This window comes from Monodon monoceros, unplaced genomic scaffold (assembly GCF_005190385.1).
Source record: "Monodon monoceros isolate NGI ecotype Baffin Bay Population unplaced genomic scaffold, NGI_Narwhal_1 Super_Scaffold_19, whole genome shotgun sequence".
Lineage (NCBI taxonomy): Eukaryota > Metazoa > Chordata > Mammalia > Artiodactyla > Monodontidae > Monodon > Monodon monoceros.
In genome coordinates, this window is record NW_021703775.1 from 76958537 (window position 1) to 76980829 (window position 22293).

A 22293-nucleotide genomic window follows, 5' to 3' on the forward strand; every position below is an offset into this window, starting at 1 on the left:
ACTCTTCTCTAGCTTCAACGTATACCGAGGCGACCATGACCGTCTCAAGGCTGTCTCTATTTAGGACCACTTCTTGTGAAAATTCCACACAGGTCCTCTGCCGAATGCACATACCCATAAACTTCACTTCATAAACCCAGAGCTTTCTTGAAAAACTAGAAAATAATTTTAAAATAAGACACAAACTTGCATGAAAATATAGTCATCAAATTTATTATTTTCATTAGGTTGCCATTCTACGAAGAATTCCTAAGACTGATGTTTCTCGACATGCAAGAGTTAGCGTTAATAGCTTAAGTTACTATAAATACTGCTGCTTGGAAGCAGTACAACTATTTTAGAGTTTTAAGACTATAGACTTCTATTATTCAAACCTTATTCAGTGTATGTTAAAATCAGAAGGTTCTGAACAACTGGTTAGGAAGATAGCCAAGATGCAGGAAAGACGTCTGTGCCTCCTTTTCAAGGGCAGCCAGCTCTTGAACCGTAGGTGCCAAGATATCCACATGGCCTTTATAGTTTCCACCTGTATCACACACACGAATCACAAAGTGATGTGAGTGACATGCCTGAAATAACTTGTCAGCAATGCTTTGGCTCAATTACATCAACTTAAACGTTGCTCCTAGCAATAAAGATGTACTACCGAGCAAGTTATCTACAAAACTGAGTTCTAAAAGTGTTAAATCAGTTAAAATAAATGATTAGGCCCTCCTTACTAACAGCTGTCCCAATACCCCTACCAACCCCTCCCCTATTCTCTTTTCCTTGGTTCAGAAACCACCAGTTTAGCCTGAATCTTTAAAAAATTTCCGGAAGGAGCTAAGAGCATTGCAGGCAAAGGGAATAAATAGTATCCTGGGTTACCCCTTGTTCAAAATTACCATTATTCTCTTGTTGCCTAATAATTCCATAAATTTTCAACTACTCTTATGACATTAACACCTCAAGAGAAACAGCTAAGCTGCTGTCCATTCACATACAGATCACACAATAAAAAGTGCTGCAAGACAAGTATGAATAAAGTGCTGTAAGACTAATAAGGAGGGAATGATTAATATGCTAAAAATATACACTAAACATAAGGAAATGAAATACTCTTCTTAAACTGAAGCTCAAAAAAGGGACACATTCACATTTAAAACAGTATTAAAAGTAATTCAAAGCTTACCACCAGCAGCTCTTTTTTGACCATAAGTAACTTTCCCATCAAATTCATCCACTGGTACCTTTATATCTGGCTCAACCTGCGAAATGGTACAGTTCAGATGTTCTTCTACCTCAGACAGCAACTAAGAAAGGGAGAGGAAATCGACAGAGTTGCGTTTTAACAGCGTTAAATAAAACCAGGAAGGCTGTAATACTTAGTAAGATTTCTGAAGAGATGAACTCACAGGTTACAATTTATGAACTACCATAACATAATCACTCATTAATTCTCACAATTCACAAATAGACAAGAGCTGATACGTAACTTTTACAGATAAATGCAGTCTATTCCTACCAATTTTAATAAGACTCTGTGAGCCTTACCTGCATCTCATTGTACCATATGGTACAGCCACCATCTTCCTTGAGTCTTGTGTTGTAACACCCTTTTCCACGGCTGCTACATACGTGGTACCAAACCTACGAAGATTAACATGTACGGAGACTGAAACATGCTAGATATCTTTGTTCTCAGTTAGTTTTTTAACATTTTCTGTCCTCAGAGCACAAGAAAAATAGATTGCAGGTATGGTCTGTCATCCAGTTACTACCACTATTAGTAGCTCACTAACTAGGTCTTTTGAAAGAGTTCTTTTTGAAAGGAATCCAAAAGTTTTTCTAAAACAGATGTCAATTATAGAAAGGAATTCTCAGAAAAAAATAATGAGAAAAGTAAATACTGGAGAATGCTATATCAAGATTAGTATCAAAAATGAAGTTCAAATGTTTTCTATAAGATTTTTTTTTTACTTTTTAACATAGATCTTTATTGGAGTATAATTGCTTCACAATAATGTGTTAGTTTCTGTTGTACAACAAAGTGAATCAGCCATATGCATACATATGTCCCCATATCCCCTCCCTCTTGAGCCTGCCTCCCATCCTCCCTATCCCACCCCCCTAGGTCATCGCAAAGCACCGAGCTGATCCCCCTGTGCTATGCGGCTGCTTCCCACTAGCTATCTATTTTACATTCGGTAGTGTGTATATGTCGATGCCACTCTCACTTCGCCCCAGCTTCGCCCCTCCCCGCCCCGTGTCCTCAAGTCCATCCTCTACGTCTACATCTTTATTCCCGCCCTGCCACTAGGTTCATCAGTACCATAAAGCAAAGAGCAAAAAGCAAAATGAACAAGTAGTTTGGGGAATGAGTGTGTGGGAGTTCCTTACTCTTGCAGCTTTTCTGTAAATCTGTATCAAATTATTGTATCAGTTCATATCAAAATAATAAGTTAACCCTCTCTCCCATAAAAAGTCTACCATGGCATGATGCCAGAGAGGGTTTAAATACTTTTCACTGAAAATTATATGAAAGCTATCAGGGAAAATTACATTTCATATTTTTCCTTTCTAAACTTCATCCTACTAGTCGTCCATTCAATGGACGAAGAGAAAAAGATGCCATTAAGAAGTTCATTTATATTCCATACGCAACTGAATTCAATGTAAATGAAAAAATCAAACTGCTTTCATTTCCAACATCTAAAATGACGACACAAACAATGAATAGAATACAGCACTGAAAAGATTACCTTCTCTTTTTCTGTTGCCACCAGGGAAATGGCCAGCCCCATCCTGAAAGATTTTAAAAGTCTTTAGGCTTTATTCCTGAAGCACAGAAACTTAAAAAGGACAAAAAAAAATGACAGAGTACCTTTCAGCTCTTCCTACTCTGCCGATTCGATGGACGTAGTTTTGCTTTTCATCAGGCAAGGTGACATTTATAACTGTAAACAAAAGCAATTACTAGCAATTGACAATAGTTCCTAAAATTTTCAAACATATGTGATGTTTGATGTTCTGAGTATTTCAAACATATTAAATGGTTTCCTTTGAATTCCATAAAATTCAAACTGCAAGCATAAAAACTTTCTTTTTACCATAAGGAACACCATGGATATCAATTCCTCTGGCGGCTACATCTGTGCAAATCAAGAATCTTACATCTCCTTTCTAAAGAGAACAGAGAGGAGAGAAAGGACCTTATTAGTATACATACTAAAAAAAAACCCCACAAATACCATCTTTCCACTAAATGAGGCCTCCAACAACTAATGTATTCGTATCATATTAGCAGTCTAGTCATTCATGATTCACTGGAACAAGTATTGCACTTTTAAGTTGTAATTTGCTGAAATATGACATTTAAGGTGAATAAATCAATGACTGGATTCATCTTTGCTTTTTTCACATAAAAGTTCTTAAAGCATTGCTAAAATTTGGCTTCATCTTTAGAAATCCTGACTGGTGATTCAAAACATAAGACGGAATAAAATGTAAAAAACATAAGCTTTACTTTTACCCTTGTATTAAAATATTTCAGAATACTAGATATTTTACCTCAAGGTTACACCTTCTGTGACAACAGATAAAATCCTAAAGAGACTGGGCCCCTGGTGTTCTCACCAGGAATATACCAATTAGCCTTCAGATGTCATTTGTGCTGCAAGGCACAGCAAAGTTAGAGATTTGGAGGGGGTGAGGGGCATACTGACTTCTGGTCCAACAAAATGCCAGGATAGAGAAGGGTGGCATAAATGCTGAAATGAGGCCATGTGATTTTTTTAAATTAATATTAATTAAAAAATTAATTTAATTATTATTTTTGGCTACGTTGGGCCTTCATTGCTGCGCGCAGGCTTCCTCTAGTTGCGGCGAGCGGGGGCTACTCTTTGTTGCGGTGCGTGGGCTTCTCATTGCGGGAGCTTCTCTTGTTGCGGAGCACGGGCTCTAGGTGCACAGGCTTCAGTGGTTGCAGCAGGTGGGCTCAGTAGTTGTGGCATGCGGGCCCTAGAGCGTGCGGGCTTCAGTAGTTGTGGCTCACAGGCTCTAGAGCACAGGCTCAGTAGTTGTGGCGCACGGGCTTAGTTGCTCCATGGCATGTGGGATCTTCCCGGACCAGGGCTCGAACCCGTGTTCCCTGCCTTGGCAGGCAGATTCTTAACCACTGTGCCACCAGGGGAGTCCCCCGCTGTGATGTTTTAACATCCACACCAATTATGCTCAGCATGGAAACATAATCCAAAATTTTTAAGCCCAGTACTTCCTACCTTTTTTCATATTATGGGTCTGAGAGAAATGATATTTGTACTATACACTGGGTAAACACACTGTGATAAATGATGAGAATGCTTGTGGGTGGAGGCCACTGACCTTGAGTTCTAAATGGCTCAGCCCAACCCATCCACACCAAAAGCTATACAACCTGTTCATGAGCTGAAATCACTTAACTGTGACAGTCTATCCCAAATAATTCAAAATATATTTAATTCTACAAAACAGGTATTCTGATCCCTGTCTGAATCTACAAATTAAGTTCCCTATGGGTATTGTTACAATTTATTAAAAAAAAAAAAGGCTCACAGACATGATTTAACTATCTAATGATACGTCTCTTAAAAATATCTACCTGAAAGAATTTAACTAAAACTTCCTTAAGTTGAAAATTCTTATCAAGTAGTGTTGTGCTGATGGAGAACATGTAATTTACCATTTGACTGTTAAAGATGACAAAGCCCTGCTGTGATGAGGACGTAACAATAGGGCAGAAGTATTTTGTAATTTCTAGGACAAGAATTGCTTTAACAATATTAACTGGAACTGATTAAAACTAGATACAACTCCCCTCTTACGTCTGAAGGAAATGCAGTCAACTAAGTATCAGTACCTTGAATCTTTCCAAGTTTTGCTTCCTCTCATGAGGCTTTCTGTCACCATGAAGACAAACACATGAGAACTGGTGCCCCTTTTTATCAGGTCCTAGTGTAAAGCACATTAAACAGTTAACCTTGGAAAAGGTGACGACTAAGACGATGTCAAAAAAACCAGTAACATTTAGACTACCAGCTGGGGTATAATTCTACAGAGATCTATACCCCAACTTGTCATAAACCATGGTTAACACAATTTCTGTCATAGGTGAAATACCCTTAAAATGAACTCCACGAGCACTAAAACTGATCTGTTCTGAAGGACATTTTAAGTCACCTTTCCCAAACTGCGGTGGTCGTTTCTGCGTACACCAGGAACCTCACCTAACCCACGTAAAGCGAAGAGCCAAAAAGTAAACAAAAGAGGTTATTCTTGGAAGAAGCAAAACAGGCATCAGGAAGTTCATGCCCTTACTAAAAGGCCGCGACCACAAGCCTGCCCCCCTCGAGGTATTCTAAACAACTTAGTTATCTGGTTTCTTGGCCAAAGCAGATTAGAAGCAGCAAACTGGAAGGATGGAGAAGTGGTATTTTAGAGGCAAGTGCAGTGGTAGCCAATCCTAAAAAAGAAAGTCTTCAAGTAGACACAGTAACAAAAAGCAGTGCAGTTCAGACCAGAGTAGTAATAGTCACTGTGAGAATTCTTTCAATTTTGCTATATGTTTGAGAATAAGTGTTGGGAAAATAGATAAAGTAAAAATAACCATTAACATTGACTATACTTGCTTTACCACATGTCTATCCATCCCTCTATCAACTCACTTTTATATTTTTGAAGCATTTCAAGGTAAACTGCAGGTATCAGTACACAGTTCAACATGCATATCATTAACTAGAGTGCAGTATTTGTTCAGGTTTTTTCTCTTGTTGACGTTAAAGTTACATACAGGGAAATGTACAAATCTTAAGGGTACACTTTCTGAGTTTGGACAAATGCATACACCCATGTAGCCCAAAGCCCTATCAAGATACAGAACACGAATACCATCCACAAAGTACCTTCACGCCCTTTCCCAGTTATCCACACTCCCACCTTCCTGGGGACAACCACTGTTGTGGTTTTTCTCTCATCATAGATTAGTTCTGGCTCTTCTAGAACTTCACACAAATCGAATCATACAGCCTGTACTCTTGTGTAAGAATTCTTTCATTCAGCATAATGCTTCTGAGATTCACCCACCATTTTTGGGCCAATCAGCAGTCCCTGCCTTTTCAGTGCTGAGTAGTGAGTATTCCACTGTACAGATATTTTGCATTTTGTTTAGCCATTCTCCTATTAATGGCCTCTTACTGTACAGTTTGGGGCCATTATAAACGAAGTGCTATGACCATCTTGCACACATCTTTCGTCAATATATGTTCTCACTTACCTTGAGCCAATACTTAGGAGTTGAATTGCTAGGCCATAAGACGGCAATGTTTAATTTTATAAAAAACTGTAAGACCTTTTGCCTAAGTGACTGTACTTCAACAATGTATGAGCTCCGGTTTCTCCATATCCTCACCAAAAATTTGGTGTTTTAAGTATTTTTGATCTAGTCACCCTGAGTGTACAATTGTATTACGTTGTGGTTTTATTTTGCATTTCTCTAATGACTGACTATACTGAACATTCTCTCAGGTTGGTTTATATATTTAACATTAATTATGAGGAGCATAAAGTTATAATCATTATATCTTCATTGTAGATTGAATATTTTATTACATAGTGACCCTTTTTATTTCTAGTAATATTTTTGCCTTAAAGTCTATGACATCTCCATTAATACAGTTAGACCAACTTTCTTTTAATTAATCTTTTAGCTGACACATACATATATTTTTTCATTCCCCTTCCTTTCAATCTATCCATGTCCTCAGGTTTTAGGTATGTTTCTTGTAAACAACATACAGCTATATTTTATCCAGTCTAACAATCTATGCTCTTCATCAGAAGACTGCAGTCCACTGATAAATACTACAGTGTTTATCCATACGCTCAGATTTTTCCACCAGCCGTTATTACTCTATAATTTCCAACTGCTCTGCTTTTTCTCATTTTTCCCCCCTTCCTTTCTCACCTTTTTTTTAGATTAAGGTTTTTTTTTCTCAGTTATTGATTTAGAAGATATACATTCTATTATTTAATGATTACACTTGAAATTTTAACATTAATCAAAAAATTTACCCTTCTTCCAAATCATATAAGGGCCTTAGAATGCTGTGATTCATCTTCACTGTAGTGAAACTGTACCTATGTGGAAAATTATCTCATTGTATTTCCTACATCGTTGCCTTAAAATCTGGGCATCCACGCTACACTGCATCAACATGAGACTAACAATCTATTAAGTGAGAAAATAAACACAATTTATTTCAAGTGAGGAAACATTACCTCCTCCTTGCTGCATAAAATACTGCTCCAAGTTATCACAGTCGATTTTGGTTCTACAGAAAATAATTGCTTGATCCATCTTGTGTTCCTTGATTGCTCGGACAGCATACTCCCCCTTCAGGATTTTAATAGCTTCAGACCACATCTCTTGAGTAACACAATAACAACAACAAAAAAAACACAAAATTTCAATCTGAAATTGTCATGAACACACATAATTACAGACTTACTGCTTCACTCACCTAAAAAACTCTACTTTAATACAAGTATTATAGACAAAACCAAGAAATAAAAAGATAGGGTGAAATGGTGAGATAATCCACTTGCTCATTTATTTTTGTTTCTCTTAATGTTTTTTATGCCAGTTTATGGGATACCAAAACACCTATAACCGTACCTCTTATAAGGGAAAATGCACATGTACAAACACACACACACACACACACACACACAAATAAACAGAAATACATACCCACAGCAAAACTTTGTTCCTACCTCTCATTGAGAACTAATCATATTCTGCTTTGCATTAACTTCCCTAAATGCTCAATAAATGTTTCCTCAATTACTTTAACCTCTTTAAAAAATAATAAATGTACTTTCTAAATCAATCTGAACACCAGAAAGTTCAAACTTCACTCTATGAAATAAATATTTTACGTCAAACCTAGTTAGTAACAGTTGCCATCCTCCAAATGTCTATTTTTCAGTGTGAAGCTGGGCTATAGTTACTCTACAATTATATAATGCAAAATTTTAATTTTGTAATCCAACATATTTCTAAGGTCTCTCTAGTCGTCTCTAATTGTAGTAAAAACTAAGCAAAACTTTTACAAGGAAAAATACATGAGGCAGTAAAAAATTTTTATTTTATAAAATGCATTCCCAAACGGCGGGATGATACATTATTATTTTGACTATCAGTGTCTGCTCCTCTCCAACAATAAGGCTGGCTGAGCATACACCTCATAAATTTGGAGCTACACAAAAAACTGAGTTCAAAGGAACTGTTTTTAATCAAAATTTCAGATAATTCACCTTTTAGATACTTGTTAAAAATCTACCAATGAGTCCAACTATGAACAAAATGCAGTCTAACCCTTGCCAATGATCCACTTGAGACATGTGATATCAGACGTGTGGCCTAATGGGTTTCAGATCTCTTCTAGGTTCTCTAAACACTATCCTTGTATCATGCTGGATCTTCATATATCTTTGAAATATTACGTACCTGATACAAACTGTCTCAATTCTGCATAGAAGTATCTTCATTGAATCAATTAATTTTAGGCTTTTTAAAAATTGATAAATATTTAATGATATGGAGTTTCAGTATGGGAAGATAAAATAGTTCTGGAGATGGACAGTGGTGACGATTGCACAGTAGGAATGTACTCAATGCTACTGAATTGTACACTTACACACAAAAAGAATCATCTCAGGATCATTTCTGTATCTTTCACAGGGTTGTAGCTAAAGACATGTTCCTTTGTTACTCAACTGCCAGGTAGGAAGAATCTACATGACATTTCTCTTGGAATCCAGGGCTAAAATACAACCTGTAGCCAGAGAAATTTGCTGGCTTCCTGGAAAAATGAGAATTGTATAATCCAAAGTATTTGTGATTTGGATGCCAGGAGACTAATATCTTAAATTCAGTGATTAATATTCCTCTAAGCTGACTGATATCAGCTTTCCCCCCATTTTTAAATTATTTTTGTTCCTTTTATTTTCAGATTTCCTGTTCCTTCATGAGAGTAGACAGGGCATACATTCAGTAAAACGGATCAATTCGTTTTCAAAATCTTTCCACGCATTTTATTGACTCTTCTAACTCACCTGGACTGTTTGCACCAGGTCTTGTATTATCTTTTGCATGTACTTCATCAGTCTGTCAAAAGGAAAGGATAAAACAGAAGTGGGGAAGGGTTAAGTAATGACTCAGAACAGGTATCTTTTTATAAAGGGAGAACCGTATCTAACTTTAGATTGCATTTCAGACATACACCTTTATAATCTATAGGCAAAACCATCCTTCAGATTCCAAAAAACACTTCATTAATTATAGGTCTAAGGCTAATCAATTTTAAATATAATAATAAAAACTCGAAGGTGGTTTTCAAAACATTGTGTATTTAAAATAAGCATACCCTTATTATATAAAGGTAAATCTAACAATGGTGAAAAAGTGAGATGATGGACTCATGAAACTGATATTTAGAAAAATAAGGCACATCAAGAAGATTCTAAAACGCTACTAAAAATGGAAATCATTATATCAGAAATTGGCCCTAGATATACACAGGTAATCCTATTTATTTACAAAACCTATGTCAAGAAAGATGATTACAGAAGTAACTTTATACAGAGAGAAAAGTAAAGTATGAGCCCATCACTTATTCCATACCTAACAGACCTAAACTCTTCCGGTCAACGTGCCAGACTTCTCTTTTCTTAAAGGCACAATGTCTGGTTGCTTTGAGCATCATGAAGAGCTCAAGGTTAAACTAGTTTATGAATGCTTTACTCTATACAAATGTGAACGTTATAAAGTACTTACCCTAATGTGGTTTTTCCCAAGCCTTTCCCAGATTCTGTCAGCTTTGGGATTCACTGGGACAACAACATGGTGGACAGTATCTGGAACAGAATCTTCTCCTTTCAAATCAACCCAGGTGGGAAAGTGCATGATCTTCTCAGACAGTTTCTTCACATCAAAAGAGTGCAAAGTGGCTGAGCAAACAATCACCTAAGAAGAGAAAAACCAAAATTTAGATAAGCTTTTATAATAATAATGATTCTAGCATATGAATACAGATGTGGGGCACGAAGTACGCTAAGCCTGGAATCTAAGACAAGTTCAATACCTGACTCTGTAGCAACAACTAGTGGTGTGACTTTGGGCGGGTTAATCTCTCTGAGCTTCAGTCCCCTCACTTGCCACAGAAATCATGCCATCTATTCCTCAAGGTCCTACAAAAACTAAGTAAAATGAAAAGGTTTTTAAAAATCTAAAGCCATAAACTTGTCCCCTTCTCTTAAAAGCCTCTCCTCTTGAATTCTTCCTAAGAAAAGAGAATGAGAAAGAGTAATATTTTAAGAAATAATTACTAAGGAAATAACTGTTTTTCTACAGTTCAAGACATTTCTCCTTCAAAGAGGAAGCAGTACTCAGAGTCTTGAATATAAACCCTAAATGCTCTGTAGAAAACAAAAATAACGATTAAGAATTTTTTACTTATAGTCTTCTGTTACACCTAAGTAATTTCCTTAAATTCTCTTCACCTTTATTTCTAAAAGCAGCCCATAAGACTGTTTCCTTTGTGTGCACTACTTAATCAGTTAATGAAGAAAATGTTTCATACAGCAGTTAACGTAATTAGAAGACACTAAAATGCGAATGTAAAACAAAAAAAAGTAAGCATGAATACGTAACAATTGTCTACATGTATTTTAAGATGCATTAGTTATTTCATACCTGAAGTCTTTTTCCATCAGAGGTAATCTGAGGAATCTGATTGTGAATCCTATTTATAAAATCAGAGTAACCTTGAGAAAGAAGCCCATCCTGCATAAGAAGCGAAGAAGAACATAAGTTTTGTAATCAGTATCTAAATCTTTCTTTTCTAAATCAATTGCAAAATATAAGATAAAGAAACTAATTCATACATATCTCCATACTTTCAAAGTAATTATTTTCTACTGGATATTTAAAGACAAGTTGTAAATTCAACTTTAAAGCCCATGTGACTGTAATATGAAAAAGCTGACAATAAATAACTCAAAAGCCATACTCTGGTATTCTAAAATGAATACGAGAGTTAGTAACTCCCACATCTCCTTAAGAATACGACTCTAATATGAGAAAGCTAAGACCTTCAATGTTGAAAAACTACCTCATCTTGAAAATAACTTGGAACTATATCTCAAGAGCCCAAAGCATATTAATGTAATTTGTAATGTGTAGAAAAAACAAAAAATGTTATGTACAAACAAGATAACTATTTGGAGTACAAAACAAACCTACATGTCTAGTAATAAGGGTGGTTAAATAAGCCATGAAGTGTGCATATAAGAGACCACTAGACAGCCTTTAAAAACTGTTCATAAATAATGACATGAAATACTTATGTACCATATTTTTCTAAAAAAGATTTCCCAGATTCTAAATAGCCTGATTGCAACTACATAAAATAGTATTTACTATAAATATAAGCAGTGAATGAAAATACACCACACTGGTAACTATGTTTCTCTCTAGGTATATTGGGATCATGACTAAATTGTATTTTTTCTTCACCATTTCACGTATTTTATCCCCCAAAACATAAGCAAATATTTTTTTAAAAGCATGAGTATATTTCAACATACAGCTTCATCCAGGACCAGGAATCTAACTTGGGATAAGTTCAGCTTTCCAGTTGACACCAAATCATCCAGTCTTCCTGGAGTGCCAACAACTATATCTACCTAAAAAATATCCAAAAAAAGCACCTTAAGAAAACTGAAGAACTATTGTAATCACCTTAGAATAGCAACCAACAATGCGTATTGAAGTAGTCATAGTCAGCTGTAAATGTGCGAAACAGGAGTTCTAGATAATGCTGTATTATTAAACTTATACCTGCTTTGAAATTAATGCGAAGACTCTGGCAACTGATTGTAACATTTTAAGCTGTTATAGACAGTCTAGCAAATAAAATTTGTTTTCCAAGTGAAAAATCAAATGAATTTATAGGAACTCTGAAATTAAACCAGGACCCAAATCCCAGCTCCACCATTACCCAGCCATGTGACCTCAAGTTACTTAATCTCTTCTAGTTTCAATTTTCTCATTTTTTAAATGGGTAACATTTTCTGCTTTGCAAGACGGTTGTGATAATTAAGAGATCAGATATGTAGTGCATTTGATGCCCAGTGTGCCAGGTGCTTGATAAATTTGGTTATAATTAATAATGAAGATGACCTAATCCAGGAAAAAACAGCAATAATTACTACTTGTCAAGTGCTTATAATGAACATGTGCTGTGCTAACCTTTTACAGGTATTATATCATTTCATGTTACCACTAAGGAAAACGCTACTGTTATTAGTCCTGTTTTTAAATGAGACTGAAGTTTAGAATTCTAAAGTCATAAGAACTTAGATGATACAGCTAGTAAGTACCCCAACTGGGATTCAAACTCAAAGTCCAAACATGAGAAAAGGTCTAATTCAAGTAAGAACAAGTTTTATTTAGCTTTTTATTATAAAAATTTTAAGACATCTACAAAGAGAATATGAGCCGCCAACGCCAGTACACCCAATTAACCACGTTTTCCATTTTCACAGACACACCTTTTAATCAAGTCCATGGTATAGTGATTAGGAACATAGGCTTTGAAGTAAGTTCCACCTATGAGTTGTAAGATCTGGGGCAAATTACTTAATATTTGGCATAAGCCCTCTTCCTGATCTGTAAAAATGGGGAAGAGGACCATCACAAAGGGCTATTGTGGGAATTGAATAAGAAAATGTATATAATGCACTTAGCAGGGCCTGGCCCATTTCTAGAAGGTAATCAATAAAGGATAAATATTTTTAAAGTGTGTATATGGAGGTATGTGTGTGAGCACAATAAGGTATTATATAAAATCATTCAATAAATCAGACAATTCAAAACTTCTACTCTTTATCAACAGGCATAAAAAATGACTTCTTTTTCACTTGTGTTCTCCACTCTAGACTAAAAACGTAACTATCTCCTAACAAATTCATCACTATAGTCTCATTACTTCAATATCTCACCCCTTGAAAAACTGAAAAAGTACCGTGCTGAATGGACTTTTAATTTGATCCAGTAGAAGGCACTTAAACTCCCATAAAAAGTGAAAGACATTTCTGAAGCTATTGTTTCAACTATGTTGATAACTGTAAGAAAGTCTCAGTTCAATCTAGAAAATACTGTCTGAAAATAAAACCCACTCAATGTATTAAGAATGTACTATGTGCCAAGCACTGTGCCGGACACAGCAGTGAATACAATACCACTCTGGTTCTATGGGTAATGTCTCTTTACCAAAGGATTCTAACCCACTGTGCGAGTTTCCTCCCTCCTCAATTTCAGCAGGTAGTCAGCATGAAAACGGAAACTCGGTCTCTCAGGTTTAAAAACAAAAATTCAAATTGGAAAAGCCTGAGAGAAATAGCTATATGACTTGGATAATGGCACCAACCACTTCTTCAGGCCTAACTGCACATGTTGCATAACCGTGCAACTTTAAAAGATTAAAAAAATTACATAGTTCTATTCTCTGACTCCAAAGCTGACTTCTGCCTGCAGCATAAGACATAACACAGGGCTAAGGGTGCCAGAGGATGGTGGGAGATAACAGAAGTAGACAATGTAAGATGGAAGGAAGAGCAGAAAGAGAATATATTACATCCCCTAAGTAGAAGGGAACTGAATCCTGCCAGGAAAGCTATGGAATAACACTCCCCTTACTTTGCCATTAGCTTCAGCCAGTACCAAATTTTAGATCTGCCTGGCAAAAGCAGATCGAATTCCCTAAAAGCTCCGTAGCTGGACAACGTAAGTTAAGAAACTTAATAACTTACGTGGAAAATGAATTTGGGTTTGAGGAACCAAGATAGGGAATGAACATATTAAATCTCTCTTATAACCATTAAAATATAGCAAATCAAATAAGAACATAACAAAGCTATGTTACTATCTTAGAATAGTATTAAGTACAGTAATGATTCCTTGCTCTTAATATGCCACACCAAGTCAAATCAAAACCATTCAGCCTGAAATTTCATTTGACAGCAGCACCAAGGCAACTGAGGGGAGAACATATTTGCTCACCGTAACTCAGTATCAAGCAGTTTAGATTAAATGATAAAATGTTTAGGGAAGGAAATGAAAGAGAAGTTTGTAAGGACAAAGTTACTTCATACATACAAAATATTTTATGAAGTTCTACCTGTACCTGAACTGACAGGCAGTTAAGAGTTTCCCAAACTTCTTCCCCAGTAATGAGGATCACAGTCCGAGCTTCGTCCTCGGTAACAGCACAGCCTTTAAGACTTCCCCTTACACAAATCTGAACTCATCTCCCCTCCTACTAGAACCACTGACTTACCATCCTTCAGCCCTCCCAAGGATCACTGCCAAAACTACCTTCTCTGCAATCCACCTTATCTCTATTTCTATTCTTAACTCCAGCTGCTTCTTTTTCAATTATCCCCAGAGGAAATAACTAAAGGCATGAAAATGCGAAGGAAATTCGCAGGTGCTCAAAAGATAAACCAAAAAAAATTCACATATGTTGGAATTTTGCATGAGGTGTTTGGAAGAAACTACTATGCTGTACACTTTTGGGAAAAGAAAAGGCATAATTGTAAGATATTTTTGAACATACATACACTCTTTTGAACTTGTTTAATTTCAGCCTCATTTGACTTTGCTTGAAACACAGCAGAACTATATTGCCAAAATGACAACACATAGTGTTACTTTTTAAAAATTAAAAGTACAACTTACCCCATTATCCAAAACAGAGAGCTGATCCCGTGCTGCAACACCTCCAATTATCAGAAGCTCCCTGAAATAAATACCAGAATAATAACGTAGAAAAAGATTAAAGCCTGCTTTATTGTTTGGTTTTTTTCAGTTTTGGGGAGGTGGATATTACAATTGAATAACTGAGAAAGAATCTACAATAAAGGTCTGGAGAAGGAAAGAAACAAGGCGCTTCATTTCCAGGAGCTACATAAAATGTTAATGCACGGTAAAGTAACTGAGGAGAATGCGAAAGCTTGGAGCCCAGAAAACATCAGTCCTCACCTATATATCTTTCTATATTAGGATAATTCCAGGTACCCCAAACTCTGGTTTCAATCAATCTTTATAGACACATGTGGTTGTACGTGTATAAAATATATACTCTGAAAGAATATATAAATATTAATTTTTAAAAGTTGCCTCCAGGTTGATAACCAAAAACTGGGGAATGGGGTGAAAGGAGACTTACTTTTCACAGAATATCCTTTTGTGTTTGAATTTTTCTCACTCCAAATACTTCTAAAAAATATGTTTAGATTAAAAAAGATTACTTTGGGACTTCCCTGGCAGTCCAGTGGTTAAGAATCCACCTCCCAATGCAGGGGACGCAGGTTCGATCCCTGGTCCGGAAACTAAGATCCCACAAGCCGCGGGGCAACTAAGCCTGCATGCCACAACTACTGAGCACGTGGGCCACAACTAGAGAGCCCGCATGTCACAACTACAGAGCCCACGTGCCACAACTAGAGAGAAGCCCGTGCGCTGCAACAAGGAGCCTGCGCACCACAACAGAGATCCTGTGTACCACAACTAAGACCTGACGCAGCCAAAAATAAATAACAAAATACACTCTAAAGAAAAAAAGCTTTATGCCAAGACAATTCTATGGGGGGAAAGAACAGTCTTTTCAACAAATGGTGCTAGAACAAATAGATATGCACGTGCAAATGAATGAAGTTAAACCTCTTCTTTAGGTCACACATAAAAATTAATGCAAAATGAATCACAGACCTAAATATAAGACTTAAAACTACAAAACTCTTAGAAGAAAACGTTAAGAGTAAATCTTCATGATCTTGGGTTAGGCAAAGTCCCTTACAACACCAAAAGATGAACAAACAAAAAAGCAACAGATGAAAAAATAAACTGGACTTCATCAAAATTAAAAACGTTTGTACTTCAAAGGACACTACCAAGAAAGTGAAAAAGCCCACAGAATCACAGAATGAGAGAAAATATTTGCAAATTATATATAATTAATCATAATACTACATGTATATATCTTACAACTCAACAATAAAAAGACAAATAACCCAATTGAAAAATGGGCAAAGAATCTGAACAGACTTTATAAATGGCCAGTAAGCACATGAAAAGATGTTCAACACGATTAGCTATTAGGGAAATACAAACCCAAACCACAATAAGATACCACTTCACACCCATTAGAAGGGCTATAACTGTAAGGACAGATAATAAAGTGAGGTTGTGGAGAAACTGGAACCCTCACACATTACTAGTAGAAATGTAAAACAGTGTTGTCACTTTGGAAAACAGTTGCGTGGTTCCTGAAGATGTTAAACATGAAGCTACTATATGATCCAGCAATTCCACTCCTGGATGTATATTCAGGAGAAATGGAAATGTATGTCCACACAAAAGTCTATACACTAATGTTCATGGCACAGTAGCCAAAAAGTGGAAACAACCCAAACATCCATCAGCTAATGAGTGGATTAATAAATATGTGGTATATGTATACAATGGAATGCTTTTCGGCAATAAAAAGGAACTAAGTACTGATACATGCTACAACATTGATGAACTTTAAAAACATTATGGTAAATGAGAGAAGCCAGTCATGAAACAGCACACACTGTCCAATTCCATTTATATAAAATGTCCAAAACAGGCAATTCTATATATGGAAAAGAGATCAGTGGCTGCCCAGGGATAGGAAGGTGTGAGGGAAATGGGAGTGACTGCTAAAAGGTAGTGTTTCTTTTGAGGGTGATGAAGACGTTCCAAAATTGGTTTTGGTGGTCGCACAATTCTGTGAATATAATAGAAACTAAAACAACCTGTGTACACTTTAAAGAGTGAATCGTATGACACGTGCATTATATCTCACTACAGCTACGCACAAAAAGATTGTCTCCTTTTTATAAATAGCAGACAAAATTACTTCCTGAGGCAGCCAGACAACTTCCAATCAGAAGCAGCTATCAACTATCTTCATTTATTAATTTTACTCTTATTTAATCAGTCATTTAAAAAATACCATAAAATACTGGGAAAGGGGATGGTGTTGACACTGAGTCTCATAAATTCTATGACTGATGAAAAGAAACAGCTTCATGGTTGCCTACTGTCATCTTAAGTGATTTATAGTGTTTAAAGAAAAAAAAAAGTTTTCTAGTCTGTGAATGTCCATTACCTTGGCATAGTCCTTAACCACCTACCACTAGAGCCATGTTGCCTAAATCCGGTAACACCAGATGCCAGATTGGCTACTTAAGAATCACCTGGAAGAGGTGCCATTCTTCCTTAAAAAACAAAGAGTTCCAATTCCTATTCCCTGGAAAATCTGATTCAGTATACACAAAAGAGGGACCAGTAAATCTGTATTTTTAAATAAGGTCCCTTAGTTCCCAGGTTTGGTAACTATGGTCCTAAATCTATCATTTCTTCTATAAAACTTTACTCTTATCCACTTTCCTAATCAGATACATTTATTTCTACAAATTTAGCAGAAAACTACACATACACATAACAATCTATGCTTGTGTGCAAAGCACTGTAGGGCTGAGGAATATAAAAGACCAGCCCCTGTCTTATGGAGTGTAAAACTGAGTTGGGACGAGTAAAGCTATGCACATTTAAAACAAGAAACACTAACACACGACAGTGCATAGGCATTATGGGGAAGCAAACACAGCGGTATCCGAGGAGGGAGAACGGACCGAGCTGGCACCAACACGTTAGCTTCACAGAAAGACCAGGACTTGAGCTGGGTCTTCAAAGAAGGAAAAGGCTCATTTGTACTGAATACCAAAATGAGTAACACAATTTTACCATCTTAGCAAATAAATTGATTTTGTCATCTATCTTCCCTTCCAGGCTTTGTCCAGACGCACGTTAATCTTTACCCATAATTAGAGCACAAAAATCAACTTATATTAGCGTTTTATGTTCTTCCAAAAACACTCTCTTGTGAAGAGTTCTGAGTCTCTTACACTAAGAAGATGCTCTGGTGATGTACTCTTGTAGTGACTCTCCGTGTCGTATCCTTAAAGCATTTTATCACATTACTTTGGCTGTTTCTCTGCCTTCCACACTATCTCCACACTCCTGCACATAATTCTATAAAAGCAAAGATGAATTCTTGTTGTTATATCCTGATCCCTAGCCTAAGTTTTCACACATGGTAGGTATTCAAATAGTTACTGAAAGAGTGAAATGCATCAATCATCAAGACAAAATTAGGAATTATTTTACCTAAAAAGTTTTACTAAGTATAAATTTATCCCTGAATAAGTTTAACTTATGAGAAAGATCAACATTAAAAAGATGGGGGACTTCCACGGTGGCGCAGTGGTTAAGAATCCGCCTGCCAATGCAGGGGACACGGGCTCAATCCCTGGTCCAGGAACATCCCACATGCTGCAGAGCAACTAAGCCTGTGCGCCACAACTACTGAGGCTGCGCTCTAGAGCCTGCGAGCCACAACTCTTGAGCCCGTGAGCCACAACTACTGAAGCTCGCACGCCTAGAGCCCATGCTCCGCCACAAGAGAAGCCACCGCAATGAGAAGCCCGTGCACCGCAACGAAGAGTAGCCCCTGCTTGCCGTAGCTAGAGAAAAGCCCGCGCACAGCAACGAAGACCCAACACAGCCGGAAAAAAAAAAAACCTCAGACATCAAAATAAGATTTTTAAAAATATAAATAAATAAACAGATGGGCCCACGGGACATCAATAATTCAGAGTTTCTGAAGTTAGATAGTGGTGATGGCTGCACAACCTCGTGACCATATACTAAAAACCACTGAATTGTACACTTTAAATGGTGAATTTTATGGTGTGTGAATTATATTTCAGTTAAGAAAAATTAAAAGAAAAATTAATAAAAATCAAGTGTCAAATCAACTGACAGAGCAGTTTACTTATATGGTATGGCTTTCCTCAAATTAAAAGGGATTGCTACTGAGCCAGAAGTTCTCCAAGATCACTAGGCTTACGGTCTCCCCGCAATGGCAGAAAGAGCCCTCGAACTAGAGGGACCAGTGTGAACGCCCACAGGGAAGATGGTCACCACTAGGAGACAGGCTAGAATTAACCTCGCCAAGTCAGGTTTACCAACACACTAGACAGACAGAGATACATTTTCTATGCAAATGAATTGATGAAGCTAACATTAAATGAAATGGCCCCTTTAAAGAATTAATTTTTACTCTGATACAGTTTTGCAAACCATGACGCTTTACATAAGAGACACAGGAAAAATCTCAATTTACTTTTTTTTTTTTTTAAGGATATTTATTTATTTTTGGCTGCGTTGGGTCTTCGTTGCTGCGCGCGGGCTTTCTCTAGTTGCGGCGAGTGGGGGCTGCTCCTCACTGTGGTGCGCAGGCTTCTCATTGCGGTGGCCTCTCTTGTTGCAGAGCACGGGCTCTGGGCGCGCGGGCTTCAGTAGCTGTGGCACACGGGCTCAGGAGCTGTGGCTCGCAGGCTCTAGAGCGCAGCCTCAGTAGTTGTGGCGCACGGGCTTAGTTGCTCTGTGGCATGTGGGATCTTCCCAGACCAGGGCTTGAACCCGTGTCCCCTGCATTGGCAGGCGGATTCTTAACCACTGCACCACCAGGGAAGTCCCTCAATTTACTTTTTTTAATAGAACTCTTCTCACTTAAACAGGAGTTTTATATAGAAACTAATTGCTACTGTATGTCACAGTTAAATATATTTACACACTCATACACATGCATATGTACACACTCTGAATTTCCATCTCATTTTTTTTCCTACTTTACTCTTCTTCTGAAACACCTCAGACCTAAAGACAATTGGCATTTGAGCACAAAGGGAAGCTTTACCTTAATTTAGGATTATCGACATATTTCTTAAACTGCTTGACGTTATTCAAAGTTTGTTCAGCCAACTCTCGGGAAGGTTCGACAATGAGAGCTTTTGGAGCATTGGGGAGAAACTTCGCTTGTGCCACCTGAGCATTACCTTGAGAAAATAAAAAAGATTAGAATACATTCAGATCACACCTCATGATACCTTTACTGGTAAAACACGAGCACAAATACTCCAGTATCAAAATTTTAAATAACAATTGTCCAGTGGTATAGGTGATAGTCAAACTAAACAAAATAAAGATTCTTAAAATGAACTACAGATTCTTTAAATCTACTTGCAGTAATTTTAATTGATTATATGCTTTGCGATAAATTCAATGAGCTGTGAAATGCACTTTCTTTAAATAACTGGAAGCACGTTAGGCAGCACAATGGGGTGAGAGTGTGAGCTTTGGAGTCAGACTGCTTGGATTTGAATTCAGTTCTACCACTTATTTGTCCTGTGACCTTGGGCAAGTGACCTCAAGTCCCTACTCCTCAAGTTCTTTGTCTATAAAACTACCTTACAGGGTTGTTATGCAGACTAAATAATGCAGGTGAAACACTTAACACAGTGCCATGGCACTTAATAAGCACACACATTATAAATACCAGATACCATCATCACCACGATCAGCTTCCCCAAAATGCGTGAACCGAAACCAAATACTTGGGAGTTTATGAATTAGGTTTTGAAACTGAATTTTACTGACATGGTCAATAAAGATGCATGACTAAACAGGCAAGGGGAGTATCTGTACCTCACTACAAGAAGCCTTACTTACTGGAGTTTTCAATACCCCATTCTTGAAATCTTTACCCTCTCAGGTGCTATACCTGTGTGCTGTGATTTGACAATGAAGCTATCCGGTGCCTTGGCAAGGGCAACAAAACCATCTTTCGGTGGAAACTTAAATTCTTCTTCCCCGAAGTTGAATTTTAGTTCGGCATTCTAGCATTGAATAAAGGAGAAAATGAAAATGCTTAACCTAAGAGCAAACTAACCAATGTGAAATAACGAAGATCAAAGTAGCTTATAATCACAGCAAAATGTCTCTAATTACCTTCAAAACACAGGCAGGAAAGAGGCCTTGGTTCTTCATATGTGGTGGTATTTCAAATGCCAGGCCAAGGTCTTTTCCTTTAAAAAAAAAAGAGAGAAATTGAATTAAAACTACCAGGAAAGAACGTCCACGTGCTCACACCACCAAATCTAGCAGCCAACGCACATTCACACGCCCCCTCCTGTTACTGCAGATTAACTGTGCTAATACCAACCTCTTCACTTTTTTACTTTACTCCCGAAATTGTCCCCTCTCCCCCTCTACAATTTTAATTATTCCCTTCCTATGGGATTGCTTCCAGTAGACACTTGAATTAGACAAACCTCCCTGAGCTCAGAACTTCCTCCATCTGTCCTTTATTTTTTCCTCTCCTTTTTGTAGTAAAACTGCCTGATTTCCATGTTGACTGTGTCCACCTCATTTCACTCCATTCTCTGTTGAACTGATTCCCAATCAGGCTCCCCCTGCACACCCCTCATTCCACCACAACAGCTCTTTGTCAAGCTCATTAATGATCTCCACTTGCCAAACACAGTAGTTCTCATTGCTCATCCTTCTAGGCTAGACCCGTCATCAGCACTGGACACAATCTGATCCTTCCCTCCTCCTTCAAAAGCTTTCTTCACCTGAACTGCACGACCTCAACCTCTTTTGGCTTTCCTCCTCATTCACTTCTGCTGGAGTCTCCTCAACTTGCCAACTTCTAACCACAAGAATACCCTGGGCCTCAGATCTCTCCTCTTCATTACCTACTCTCATTCCCTAGGTGATCTTATCCAGACCTATGACTGGATCATATATAAGCCAATAACTCTCAAAGATGTATCAATATCTCCAATTCTGATCCCTCCCCTGAACACTTAACTGTACATTTAACTACTTACTTGATTTCATCACTCAGATGTCTAATAAGTATCTCAAACTTAACTTGCCCCAAACAGAACTCTTAGCATCCAACTGGTTCCCTACCTATTGTCACCACCCAGTGTTTTCAACAAAGCAGCCACCACAGTGACTGTACTGTTAAACTGTTAAAGACAGACGATGCCAATTATCTACTCAAAACCTAATGGCTTCCAATCTCAGTCAAAATAAAAAGTTTGTATCATAGCCTATAAGGTCCTATATGGCCTGGCCTCACCACCTCACTGACCCAAGATTCTACGACCCTCCCCCATGCTCAGTGTGCTCCAGACCCACTGGCCTCCTCACTGTTTAAATACCCCAAGCACGCTTTCATCTCAGGACCTTTGCAATTACTGGTCTCTCTG

General features: G+C 37.4%; 1 protein-coding gene across 1 annotated transcript in view; it reads right to left on the minus strand.

The window, feature by feature from the left end:
- Positions 1-189: 189 nt before the first annotated feature.
- The window catches only part of DDX1 (DEAD-box helicase 1), a 33456-nt gene continuing 11352 nt past the window's right edge, over positions 190-22293 (minus strand). The window contains exons 11-26 of the mRNA XM_029232263.1: positions 21023-21099; positions 20796-20910; positions 19932-20070; positions 14819-14879; positions 11665-11763; positions 10772-10861; positions 9854-10042; positions 9133-9184; positions 7294-7440; positions 4877-4968; positions 3090-3162; positions 2864-2936; positions 2742-2784; positions 1534-1629; positions 1172-1292; positions 190-526 (exon numbers count right to left, since the gene is read on the minus strand). Of these exons, the coding sequence (XP_029088096.1) occupies positions 396-526; positions 1172-1292; positions 1534-1629; positions 2742-2784; positions 2864-2936; positions 3090-3162; positions 4877-4968; positions 7294-7440; positions 9133-9184; positions 9854-10042; positions 10772-10861; positions 11665-11763; positions 14819-14879; positions 19932-20070; positions 20796-20910; positions 21023-21099 (1598 nt within the window). The 3' untranslated portion in view covers positions 190-395. The remainder of the gene's footprint in view (positions 527-1171; positions 1293-1533; positions 1630-2741; positions 2785-2863; positions 2937-3089; positions 3163-4876; positions 4969-7293; positions 7441-9132; positions 9185-9853; positions 10043-10771; positions 10862-11664; positions 11764-14818; positions 14880-19931; positions 20071-20795; positions 20911-21022; positions 21100-22293) is intronic.